Source organism: Typopeltis vanoorti, chromosome 2, assembly GCF_054136105.1.
Source record: "Typopeltis vanoorti isolate ZY-2024b chromosome 2, IOZ_Tvanoo_1.0, whole genome shotgun sequence".
In the NCBI taxonomy this organism is placed as follows: domain Eukaryota; kingdom Metazoa; phylum Arthropoda; class Arachnida; order Uropygi; family Thelyphonidae; genus Typopeltis; species Typopeltis vanoorti.
This window is the reverse complement of record NC_143550.1, coordinates 98750820-98765143: the sequence shown is the minus strand read 5'-3', so window position 1 is coordinate 98765143 and position 14324 is coordinate 98750820. Positions and strand designations below refer to the sequence as shown.

General features: G+C 33.6%; 1 protein-coding gene across 1 annotated transcript in view; it reads left to right on the top strand.

Moving 5' to 3' along the window:
- Window positions 1–13538, top strand: part of ATPsyngamma (ATP synthase, gamma subunit) — a 79965-nt gene extending 66427 nt beyond the window's left edge. The window contains exon 7 of the mRNA XM_090406986.1: window positions 13265–13538. Coding sequence (XP_090263112.1) covers window positions 13265–13365 — 101 coding nt within the window. The 3' untranslated portion in view covers window positions 13366–13538. The remainder of the gene's footprint in view (window positions 1–13264) is intronic.
- Window positions 13539–14324: the final 786 nt, after the last annotated feature.

Here is a 14324-nt window from a genome sequence, read left to right as displayed (position 1 = left end):
CATTGCATCACGTTTGCGTTAATAGCCTGGGTATGCTATCACAAATACAGACACCTTTGAGCCCTTTAAACAGATGTGCAAATGGTGCCAAATTCTTGGCATTCCAGTGATTTTAAACAACCCAGGAGGCAAGGCAGGGTGTGCACCTAGACAGTAGCATCCAGAAGTTGTTGGCCATGATTGGTTATTGTGCAAAACAATCCAATTGAATGTTGTCATTTGTCATGAGTTGCTGTTTTTTTTTTTTTTTCTGAGTTTCATCTGTTTTATGTGCATGAAGTGTGAACTGACGTGTTTATGACATTGATATAAACAAGTTTTTTTTTTTTTTAATATTATTATTACATGACACCTCCGGGCAGTCCAAAGACTTATTGAGGGAGGGCACCTACTCTACAACTCTGTCTCCACCAATCACTCAATCCACCAACTACTACAAACCACAACTACCATCATCTACACCAACGACATCCACCACCCATCGCCACCACTAGTGTTTTTACAGACAATCACAAACATCCATGCCCATTACAGGATTCGAACCCGCAGGCTTTTGGATGGAGAGTGGATACGCTAACTACTCGGCCAACCAGGCCAAAATTATAAATATATATATTATAGATATATCTATAAATAATTGATAACTTTTTTTGTCTGTATTTACAATTGGAAACAGTGTGGATGATGTATTGAATGTCCTGTTTTATTGAATGATGTATTGAATGCCAGAGCTTTCATGGATTGTATGATTATAGCCATATGGGATTGGAACTTGTGTATAATAAATAAAAAGAGTTATTTCAGCCTTTCTTTGGTTTAATCTAGAAAAATAATAATTTCCCAAGTGATTACTTTTTTCAATTTCTGTGCATATTATATGGCTGTATTTAAAAATCATATCAAAATTCAAATTATTTGCGTCTCACTTTAGTATTTGATAATCTTATCTCACCACAAGGCGTCTTGTGGTGAGATTAGATTATCGTTGTCATTAGATTATTGAAGCACCCTTTGTGCATCTCACATAAACGGAGCGTGTGAAGCATAGCTATTGTTCATTTGACCTTTATGCTTTCCATATTTAAAATTAATTTATCAATTAATAAAGTATTGAAAGTTATCCTACAATTAATTGCATTGGACCAGTTAAGATGAACATTGATGCACTGTGCACTCTTAAAACTTTCAGACATCAATAAAAATGCAATCATGAGGTCAAATTGACTTGAATTTTGTAGCATGGTGTATAAGCCACACGATAGCACACCCAACCTAAATGGGCACGTGAAGCCACTGGTATATACGGTACTTTTTTTTACCAGTGTACTAGATGATAGTCCTCATTCATGTCAAAAATCTTTTCTCCAGAATATAAATGCTGTCTTCATTTTGGCTTCTGCATCTGGAAAAATGAGATTAATACTTCTTCTTGAGCTTCATGAACCCTTAAGTTTCTTAGCTGCAAGCACCACAGTTCTCCATTTTTTCCTATCTTTAGCCAACTCCTTCCAGTTTTGCAGCTTCAGCTCTTTCATGTCCATTTCAATGTTATCCATCCATCTTCTGTGGGGTCTTCCTCTAGGACATCTTCCATTTGGGAGTGTAAAAAGGTTCGCCTCACTAGCCTGTTATCCTCCATTCTATCCAGGTGACCTAACCATATCATGTGATTAGCTCTGATTTCATTTATTATTAGTGGCTTCTTATAAAGTTCATAGAGTTCTTTATTTGTTTGTCTTCTCCGTTCATCTGTCACAGGATCTTTCATCAGACAAAATATTTTTCTTAAGATTTCATTTTCGAAGCATCGTAATTGATCTTCATCAGCTTTTGTTATATTCCATGTCTCTGCAGCATATAATATGACTGGTCTAATTAGCATTCTGTAGGTATTTATTTTAGATTCATATGATAGATTTTTAGATGAGAGGAGGTGCTGAAGTGAGAAATATGATTTATTACCTGCTTGGATTCTCATCTTTGTTTCTGTTTGGATCTTATTATCTTTAGTTATTATATAGCCTAGATATTTAAATTGTATTGAGTTTTTCAGTATCATGTCAGCAAATTGAATAGCTGATTGCTTATTGAGATCATTATGTCTAGATACTTTTAAATATTCTGTTTTTTTTTTTTTTGGTTAATATTAAGACCTATTTTTTCGGAAGAGTTTTAAGGTTTATAAAAGTTTCAGTTATATCATCTACACTTTCTGCTATAATATCAATATCATCTTCATACCTCCCAGGAATGATGCAGAGCATGACACAGTACTTTTCGTTGTTTCTCGAATTATTTTTTCTAAGGCTATGTTGAATATTATAGGTGATATACTCTCCTTGTTTTAAACCTGTGGAGACATTGAATGGCTCTGACAATATGTTGTTAGCGAGGACTCTACATTGATTTTACTGTACACACATTTTGATCAATCTGATTAGTTTTTCTGGTATTCCAAATTCTTTTTAAGATATTCCATAGACTTTTTCGATGTATACTATCATATGCTTTTTGGAAGTCAATGAAGAGATTGACTCTCTTTATTGTATTTCCAATTTTTCTCTAGAATTTGTCAAAGGTAATCAGTGGTTGATCGATTTCTTCTGAATCCTGCCTGATATTCTTCAAGAATCTCCTCTGCATATGGTATAATTCTATTTAGGATAATATCAGACAGGATTTTGTAACTAGCATTTAAAAGTGAGATGCCTCTGTAGTTTCACATTTCCTTTTATCACCTTTTTTTGTGGATGGGGATTATTATTGATTCTTTCCAGTATTCTGGCAGTTTTTAATTTTTCCATATGAGTTTAATTAGTATGAACAGTTTGTTAGTTAATTCTTTTGCTCTATATTTAATTTGTTCAGATGTGACTTTATCAAATCCTGCAGCGTTATTATTTTTAAGAGGTTTAATGCTTGTTTCTACTTCACTAAATGATGGCTCTTTAACTTCTGGTTCACAAATAGAGTAAATTTTGGCTAGGAATGTTGCTTTTGACAATTTAGGATTTTGTTAATGTGGATTTGGTAATGTGGATTTTGGCAATTTAGCAGCTGTATGAAATATTCCCTCCACCTTTCAGCCATCTGTTTGTCATTTGCAGTAATCTGTCCTTTATTATCATTAATTATTGCAGTTCTTGACTAATAGCCTGTCTTTAGTTTATTTATACTTTGAAAAAAGTTCCTTGTAATTTTATATCTATTCTCTTTATCAGTTTTATCTATTAATTCTTTTAGATATCGTCTTTTTTCTTGCCTGATTCTATGCTAGCAGATCTAGTTTTGATAGTTATTGTTGTTGTCCTGTTGGTTCTGAAACCATTTAACCTCCCTACCGGCTGAGGTGGATGAAATATCCAGCCCACCATAGCATTCTGCATGGATCAAAACTTCATCGACATTGTCCCTTGCATCATGCCATTACCTCCCTCCACCGTTAATCCCTTCACGGTTATTTTAGAGCCATTCGTGGATTAACTGTTAGTGTCTGACTAACAGTTTGTGTCACCTGTCTTTACTCACACTGTTTTACTTGGAATTTTCTTTACTGTCCTAAAATATTTGACTTTTTTGCCTCTAAAATGATTTATTGTGTTTCTTCAAAATTTGAAACGAATTTCACATGTGCGAAAATAATTAATCCTGAAATGACCATCGATCAGCCTTTGCAATGAATCTATTTAGTAGTAGCAAATTCTGCTGTATTTTAAATTTATTCTTCAAATCACTGCAACGGAACAGTTGCACTGGTTGTTCCAATATAGAAACAACTTTTTTTCGCGAATTTTCAGATGTTTGCATTGAACATATTATGTCACGTATTTATATTTTTAAATAATATTTATTGAAATTAATATGACCTTTTGCTTTCTTTCCTAGCAAAATACTGTTATATGGATCATCACATTTCAGTTTTAGAAACAAATTTTTTTGTTTTGTTTTATGAACAACAAACGATGTTATATTGCATAACTCGGTTTCCGATTGTGAATCTTTTTAGTATCAAAAATTTATATCCAATGATGTTTTAGCAGGGATTCTTCGCTTTTTTTTTTTTTGTAGGATGCACATTACTATAATATCCAGTGCGTAACCACTGTAGATATGTTGAAAATATAATATGAAGGATATCATATACAGAATAATTCAACATTTATGCTCATTTTGAATATTTGCTAATGCTTACCCCCTCCCCATCCTTATCCTCTCCTGGAATTCAATTACATAACCACTCTAAATTTCTACAGGTTAGAAAACGTTTCTAGACAGTATTCAAAATCTATTACTTCTTTTACCGTTTCGACAAAAGAAATAAGGCAATAATAATGTTGTACCCTGAAGCTTCTAATTCTGCACTATTTCTTTGCAATCTAAAACCAACTGTTCTACTGTCTGCTGAAATGATTTGAAATTTTAGAAATACTATGCTATATTTTCACCACATAAAATTATTTATATGCATACCACACAAAAGAAAGTTCAGTAGTATTATTTTAGTTTCTTTTTCTTAAAATAATCCAAATATTTTTACTTATGCTTCTGGGTGCTATATCTGAAGTAATCTATGTCTTAGAAATACTTGTAGTAATCCTCTTAGCTGGTGGGAAAGGTAAAGGCTTAGATTACTCTCAGTGCTATTGAGGAAGAAAATTGAGAACGCTTAGCTAGAAGTGACACTAAAGTGCCTCAAGCTATAGTCCGAGATACATCAAGAATGTCGTGTTTTGTTTTCAATTGTTGATTAGTAGACATATAACATAGAAGAAAATACAGACATTTCTTTTACAGGCTGATACAGTATTTATGCTGAAATAAGTTCTTAATTTATAACGATCAGTTTCATTTTTATTATCGAAAAATTATAAATTATTTCATATAATTATCTGAAAAAGAGGACTTGAATTATTTTAAAAGAAAAGGACCATATACTTCACATAATCTTATTTTTTGGGGAGGGCAGGAAGGTTATATTGAAGACTTATTCAATTTGCATATATTTCAGAGAATTTATTTTATAAATCGTTTGCAAGACAACTGTTTTGAACGTAATTCACTTGGGAAACATGCCCATTCATTTTAGTGTAAATAGTAGCAAAGATTTAGCTACTTTAATAATGTCACCTATCTAAACTAGAAGAAAATATCGTTATATCTGCTGATGTTAGAACTCTTACATAAATAATTTTTCTGGCATGAATTCTCTATCAGCTATAATGTAATCAATCTACAGATTTCTGCCCTCTTGTATTCTACCATCTTATGCGCAGTGATTTCTTCTTTGTACTACAAGAAAAAAATCAGATAGCACAAGAAAAATATGGAGTATTTTCTTTTTCATTGGGTGAATTTACAATGTTCTCACTTTGTGTTTTGAAAAGAAAGTACAAATGATTTTTTTTTTCTTACTATTTTTGCCATTAGAACATCTGATACAATTACAAGAGTGGCATTTTACCGTTTTCCTCCCACACGAGAAAAAGAAATATGACAATAATATTGTTGATTCTGTCGAACTTTTATAGTGGAAATTTTTAATACAAAACTTTGTAATTTAAATATATACATATATAAGCAAAAGTATTGCTTATTATAAATTTGGAGCATAATATCTGAACTAGCAGAAAATATATACATATCAATTTAAATCATAACCGTTAATTTTATTTTGTAATGACCAATTATACAGGGAAACCAAGAAGGTGAAAGTGAAAAGAACAGTAGAATACAATATAAAGGAAAAAAATTAGTGATATGTTTAAAGAATTTCATTATTCTTTATAAAGCAAAGTCGCTCAAGCATGTCCTTCAGGAAATCTGGGAAGTATACTTCGAATCATGATTTTGAACAAAAATATAATATAATATCAAACGTCGGCAGCTGGTTTTGTTAAATAATATTTCAAATAATTATTGTGAATTAATTTCTTCGAGAACAAAGAAAATGGTTTGTGGAGTAAGCAATTAGAAAAAAATTAGCAAAAAAATTAAAAACCAAATTGTTCTGGAATGTAATGCAATATTTAAGTGAAGAAATTAGGCAAGGATCTTTATTTTGTCCAGGCATTAAAATTGTTTTTTACAATAAAAAAGAGAAAATAAAAATAATTTCTATATTTTTAGTTTATCCAATATAACTAAAATTCAGTTACCCAGCATAGAACAAGGAAGTGCATTTCTTGTTATAGGTAACTGAGACACAGCTATGAGCCTGAGATAATCTGATTAAGTGCTCTCTTCAGCGTGAGGGATTATCACACTTTCTAATGGACATGCTGGCCGAATTGCACTTCTTATCCATGTTCTTTCAACAGGTGTATTGAATCGTATCCAGATTTATCTGGACGTCTATAGACGTCCTAGCTGGTAGGGAGGTTAAGCTTAGCTTCTTTTTTCATCTCTGTTGCTTCTTTGCATCTGTTATTAAATCATTTATTATGGTATGAAGTATTTTGGAATCCTAAAACTTTTTCAGATGTCTTTTAAAAAACACTTAATTTCATTCCATAGCATATCAATATTTTCAGTTTCTTCAATATTATTAAGCTCTGCTTTTATTTCACTAGAATAGTTTGATCTTATGTTATTGTTTTTCAGATTATCAATATTGAGTTTAGGATGTTTTTTTTATTTTTATTGAAATAGTTTTTAAGTTTTACTTTCATTAATGATCCTATCAAATAATGATCTGAATCACAATCAGCACCTCTATAGTTTCTAACTTTTCAAAGTATAAATAATTTTCAAATTATAAATATATATTTATAAATTAATTATAAATTAATACTATAATTTTCAAAGTATAAATAATGCTTCTAAATCTTTTTTTTATTAAAATATGATCAATTTGGTTGTGGGTTAATCCATCAGGTGATGTCCGTGGACGTCTTTTCACATAATTGTTGTGCTACTTATTATCAGATTCTTGGATATTGCTAAATTTATTAACCTTATCCCATTATCGTTTGAGATTTCACGTAGGCTATTATTTCTGATCGTTTGTCTATAGATTTTTTCTCTTCCTATTTTTGCATTAAGGTCTCCTAAAAGTATAATAATGTCATTATTTGGTATTTCATCAGTTATTCCTTCCAGAGTATCATAGAATTCATCCATGTATCCTGCTCAGTTTCCTCTGTGGGTGCATATGCATTAATTAAGGTTATTTTGAATTTTTTTGTTAGCAGTCGTATTTACTGAGTCTCTCGTTGATGGCCTCAAAACTTATGAGCGACTCCCATAGTTCTCTTTGTATCATAAATCCTGTTCCTAGTTCATGTCTTCCTGTGATATTTCCACCATTTAATAACAAATAATCTCCTAATTTATGTTCACCACTATCAATTCATCTAGTTTCCTGAATTGCATCTATATCCATTTTATATTTTTTGAGTTCATCACTTAAAGTTTGCAATGCACCTGCTCTATATAAGCTTCTGACATGCCACGTTCCAATTCATAATCCTTTATTCCAAGCAACAGATCAAGTTCTATCTTGTACAGTCCGATGTTGAGGCTTATTTGGTGCTTGGTTCCTAACAAGTAAGATTTTTACAAGATGAGGTTGTCGGCTTCATGCTTAAACCCCCAACCAGGTGTCTCTTTTAGTCTGGACCGTCACCTTTGACCAGTCTGGCTTGGGAGGCCCTAACTACTGCCAGCATTGCTCTCAGGGTCATTGGGACATGTAAGTCCTACCACCACGACAAGGCACCATTGGGGGGGTGGGGGATTTATGAGATTTGTACACAACTGTATAACTTCAGTGGGTAATTATTTGTATACACCAAGAGTGAATGTCTATATGGAAAGATTTGAAGAAACTTTCTCATGATAGCTTAAAGTGGAACATTAATCTAGAAATATTGTGAGAGTGTGAACTAAATTTTTTCTAGTCTGATGTGCTTTTCTGAACACACTTTGAATAAATAACATTTTTAATTCTGATCAACAAAAAAAATTGTATATTTCTGGAAGTCTATTCTGAACCTTACCCATATAGGTTATCTCCACACCATGTTGCACATTTCATCATGATAAAAAATAAAGCATGTTTGCATTTTATGAAATACAATGATTGAAGCATTAAACATCGTACATAATAATTTCATTCTTAATGGTTATCCTAATACAGATGTTATAAAGAAGTTATTTTCTTGTTATATCTCAGTGGGATTTCTGTTTGCATCATATATTTCTGTATTTAAAAAAAAACAAAAAAACTACATTCTTTGCTAAACAATGTTAGCTATTTCCAGATTAGTTCACATCTTGTGCATCCTCTTGAGGTCTCTTAGAGAGAGCATTTCATTCCCAAAAAATATGCAGTAACAGGAGATGCCCATGAATATACTATACTTAAAGAGCCTCACAGTGGTTAAACCAGGAGAAATTAGATTATGGAAGGGGAACATGCAGTATTGTTACCAAAGCATAAAAAGGTAAGTCAGGCTACTTTACAATGTCACCCAAATAAGAAAAGGTATGCAATGCCCGTCCTCCATGATCTAATTTTCTCAGTTTGATCGATGGGAAAAATCAGGTTTAACCACTTATGTCGCATCTGCAAACCATACCATTGATCGAAACATAACTGCCATGCTATTTTAGAAGCAGTTTCTAATCACATTGATTTAGGAAATTGAGTGAAGCTATTTACTCACATGGAATAATTTTTAATAGGACTCAAAGCTTGATTTTGCTTGATGTATAGAAGTCAAAAGAAAGCTAATACAAACAAAGATTACATCATTGGACTTGAATTTTATATGGCTAATATTGTTAATTGCTCTTTTAATGTATCTCAGTGTATATCAGTCTTCATTGGTATTTAGTTAATATTTGTATAACTTCTCTTAAATTCTTCTTCTTGTTTGTATTTTTTGGGCATTTACAGCAACAGACTTGGTTAAATTTAGAAACTTCCTGATATCTTTCACTTTCTGTATTTATAGATTATCATCATCAAATTCCTGATATATACCCTCAAGGGGTGTACATTATATGATAGTACTACATGAAAAATTTACATCATTACTAACTTCCTATCTACAATTTTCCTCCAAATCAGTGTGTTAGATGTCAAGACTCCAACATTATCAGATCTTATATTTCTATCTTCTAAAGCACTTTTTACTGTATCAATCCACCTATATCTTGTTCTTCCTCTGGGTCTTTTTCCTGCCGACCTGGCAGAGAACACTTGTTTTGTTGATCTTTTTAAGTTAACTCTGTATAAGTGACCATACCACCTGAGAATAGCTCTGCTAACACGTTCATGCATGCTGACAGTGGCAGGTTCTTTCCTAATATCCTCGTTTTAAATATGATATTGCCACTGATGCCATCTGTTCATGCGCCTAATCTTACTCAGGATTCATATCTGCTGTCTCTAGTTCTTTGGTCAAGTGTTTTACTTCTCGCTCAGCTCTCAGATCCATAAGTTAAAATTGGCTTGAACACTGTCCTGCATACAGCTAATTTAATGTTTTGGCTAATTTCTCTCTTATTCCATATCAATTTATTCAGTTGACTGCTTACCATACCAGCTTTGTCGATTCTGTTGTCTTTTACCATCTTCACTAAAAATCGTGCCTAAGTAGCTGAAATATTTTACTTGTTCAACAGGTTCTCCGTTCACAACGCAGTTGACATTTTCAATGTTTGTCTATTTTCATTGTTTTTGCCTTTTTAATGCTAACCTTCATACCATATCTACTACCAGTTATTCAGTTTAGTCAGGGAATCTTGCAGACTTGTAGCAGATTTAGAAGTATAACATCGTCTGCATAAAGTAAAGAGCTGACATTAACATCTCCAATTTTGATATCATGTTTAATACCACTTTCCTTCATAATGTGTGATCCATATAGATAATGAATAACAGAGGGGATAATGTACATCCTTGTCTCACACCAGACTTAACATTAAACCATCTTCTTATACTTCCTTCAATCCTAACTGCTGACTTACAACTCAAATAAAGACTAAGTATTGCTTGATATAATACCCCATTGACACCATATAACTGTAGCGTATTGAATAGCTTCTCTCTTGGCACCTTGTCGTATGCTTTTTCCAGATCTACAAAACTTAAATACAGATCTTTGTTATATTCCCGATTTCTCCACTATCCGTCGTAAAGTGAAAATATGATCCTAACAACTTCTGTTTGGCCTGAATCCAGTTTGTTTTTCACCAAGCTTCTCTTCCACAATCCTTCTCAACCATTTCTCAAGTATACTTGCATATATCTTACCAGGAACACTCAGTAGAGAAATAGCTCTGTAATTCTTACATTCAGTTTTATTTCCCTTTTTATATATGGGTACTAAGAGAGCTCTACTCCAATCATCTGGAATTCGTCCTTATGTCCAGGCCTTCTGAACTATGCAGTGCAGCCACTGTAAGACTTTTATACCTCTATACTTGAGCATTTCTGGTCGAATATCATCTACTCCTGCTGCTTTTCCACATTTTAAGCCTTTGATGGCTTTTTCTACTTCAAATATGAATATATATTCCTGACTGCATGCCTGGTCAGTGTTTTTTATCACTATGTTGTCATCACTGCTAGTTTCATTTAGCAATTTTTCTAAGTAATTACTCCATACTTTAAGGGTATCTTTTTCTCCAGTTTTCATGTCATCATCTTTCATTCCTTTTACAGCACTCTTTCCTCCATTTCTGAGCTTCTTGTTACTCTCCAGAATATCTTGCCACCTTCTTGATATTTATTTTCTATGTTCTTACCAAAGTGCTCCCATGACTTTTGTTTAGCTAGTTTTACAGAGTGTTTAACTTTCTTACATTTGTCTCTGTATTCTCTGAGAGCACAAGCTGACTTATTTGCCAGGAACTTTTGATTTGCTTTCTTTTCTTTCACTGCCCCTTTAACTTCCAGTGTTCACCATAGAGTTCTGATTTTTCTATCCTTTTTCCAAGCCTTCCTATATTTTTCCAAGAAGCTCAGAAATGGAGTAAAGAGTGCTGTAAAAGGAATGAGAGATGATAAAGGTGACATGAAAACATAAGAAATGAAAGAGTTCTCAAACTCTTTCATTTTTCTTTAATTATGTTTGTGTATTACAAAATAAAGATTTATTGTTAACAACGTACTTAAGCTCTTACTAATTGCCTACCGGTTTCGCTAGTAACTGACCAGCTTTCTCAAGGCTTGCATAGTACAAAAAAGAGGTAAATGCAAAAAAGGTTTCAAAATACAAAGAACCGTTAGTACCTGTTAGGTAGCTAGGGTGACCCGTTCGCGTGACATAACTACTCAGCATCATGAACACGCATTACATGCAAACGCGTAATATGATTATTTGCGTACTGTAGCTCTGTTGAACTGAGGGAGTTAATTAGATTTTTCCAGGTATCGTTCAGATTGGCCCCTTGATTTCTTTTTTGGTTACTTCCCGTACGTAGTACAACTACCGCTTCTTTAAATACTCGATGCCTGTAATCCTCGTCCACGTAGGGCATGGAGCTGTTATTCCAGTCTATAGTGTGGTTCGAAGTTGAAAAGTGATGTGCCAATCCTGAGGTGATCGTTCTGTTGTGATTAACATCGCCTATATTTTCTTTCTGTCTTATTTCCAGGCTTCTCGAAGTCTGTCCGATGTAGGAAAGACCGCACCAAAACATGTACGATTTAAATATGTTTGTGTATTTTATTTTACAGTTCACATCTGAGAGCTGCTCAACTTTTATTCACTTTAAAACTTTCTTAAATTTTATTGTTTTCAATATGAAATTCAATTTTATCCTGCTCAAGACTAAATGGTGATCATTTCCAATGTCAAATCCTCTGTACACTGGTGTCTTGCACTAGGGGGAAATCATCACTATCAACAATAACATAGTCAGTGAGACTTTTCTTATTCCTTGTTTCTTCTCTCCCATGTGAATTTGTTTACATTTTTATGTTGGAACATTGTGTTAGTAATAACCAGTCCATGTCCTGAGCAGAAATTTAACAGGTATCTGCCATTATTATTAGCTTTGCTCTTTTCTCCAAATTTTCCCAAAACATTTTTGTATGTCTTTCAATCATTTCCTACTTTTCTATTTAGATCCCCCCAACAAGGACCAACTTTTCCTTTTTCATTGTACCAGTTGCTTTCTGTAAAGCTTCAAAAAATTCCTCCACTTCTACTTTAGTAGAACTTTCTGTGGGATCATAGGCACAAATAAGTCTCATTTTCCAGTTCTCCATTCTCATATTTGCCCACATCACTCTACTTGAGACCGTCTACCATTCAAGAAGATTAGCCTTGTATTTAGTGTTGAACACTATAGCTACTCCTTCTTTTCCTTGATTGTCATTACCTGAATATAGCATTGTGTATTTATTGCTCAGAAAGATCTCACCAGTTTTTGCCTTTTTTTGTTTCAGTCACCCCTATTATGTCGATCTGGTACTTATCCAATTCCTCAGCTAGCTCCATTTCTCTGCCATTCAAGCTTCTTATGTTGATAGTACCGATCTTGAACTCTGGTGATATTGAGTTGGGGGTGGGTTTTAGGACTAGTTCTAGTAGCTGGCTTTTCACTGTTTGCCCTGGTTCCCTGGGAAGAACAACGGGGCCTTGTTTAACCGAGTGACGTCCCGGCCTGCATGAAATTCTGTCATGTTGCACCATCATTTGATATTTTGGTTTAAGCCAATAAGAAAACAATTTGGTTGGCTGAATCCCAAATTGCCAGCCCATCCTCATTTGTTCAGTATCCAGGGAGATATCTAACAGGGTGAACCACGAATTTATAGATTAACTAGGCCCCCCCTCCCCCTGTAGTTAATCTATAAAAGCTGATTTTTTGCCATTTGCCCTGGTTCCCCTGGCAAGAACAACGTGGGCCTTGTTTAACCGGGTGACGTCCAGCCTGCATGAAATTCTGTCATGTTGCACCATCATTTGATATGTTGGTTTAAGCCAATAAGAAAACAATTTGGTTGGCTAAATCACAAATTGCCAGCCCATCCTCATTTGTTCAGTATCCAGTTAGATACCTAACAGGGTGCACCACAAATTTATAGATTAACTAGGGGGCTCTTCCCCCTGATGCCTACAGGAGGTCCTCTTAAACGATTCAACGACGACTTCTAAGGCCGGAACAGGCCATGCTAGGCCTAAATCCTTGATACGCATGATGATGATGATGAGTTATTAGTAACTTAAAATAAATTTTTGGAACAGATTGAAATATTCAAATTACTTATATTTAGTATTCATTAGATTTTTTTTTTTTTTTTCAGGTGAAATGATTGACAAATTAACGTTGACATTTAACAGAACAAGGCAGGCTGTCATTACCAAAGAACTGATTGAAATCATTTCTGGAGCAGCAGCAATATAATAAATCTTTGCTATTGGTGAAATCTAGGACACAAGATTCGATGGGCTAAATATTTGCAGTCTTACATTTGGATAGATGTATTTCGGTTTGGAGTCATTGTTAGATATGTACAGGAAAAAAAACACACACGTTGTAGTTTTGATGACAATAAAGCTTTTAGAACTGACTGTTTATATTGAAACCTATGAAAGTGTTAGATATATATATATTTCTTAAAAATGATTTAATTAATTTGCATAAGAGATTATCTGAATATAATTTTTAATTTAAGAAAGGAATTGTTACAAAAGATTGTATTGTATTTAATTACTAAAATAAAGAGCCAAAAGGCTTCAGTTTGGTGATGCAAAATGGATATTAGACCCAGCATTATTTCAAAGCCGAATGTAGAAATTATGAAAATTTCTTAAGTTGACCAGAGAGCATGTGGGAATATATTCCTTGGCATTCAAGAGTTGCCTTAGTGTGGACTACTTAAAAGATGTAGGTATATATATTTGCCTTTTATTAGTCCATTTTGATAAGGTTTCACTGGGCTGTCAGCTGTTTCAAACTGGTTGGTTCTCTTCAGAGACCAGGTAGAAACCTTAAAAGAGCAAAAACTCTCATTCAGTAAGTACTAAGGAACTTGAAATTTCAGAAATGTATTTTGACATTTGGGCAGCACCTGTTAACTAGTCAACACTAAGGCAGCTCGGGAATGCTGAGGAATGTATTCCCTCAAGCTCGCTGGACAGCTTATGAAACTTTCATAGTTTCCACATTCAGCTTTGAAATAATGCTGGATCTAATATCCACTTTGCTTATGTAATTTTGCATTGCTGAACTGAAGCTTTTTGGCTATTTATTTTAGTAATTACTTCTACGCACCGGCCAAGAGTTCACCTATAAAAAATACGTTTCTGCCTGGTCTCTGAAGAGAACCAACCAGTTCGAAACAGCTATCAGGCTAGTGAAAC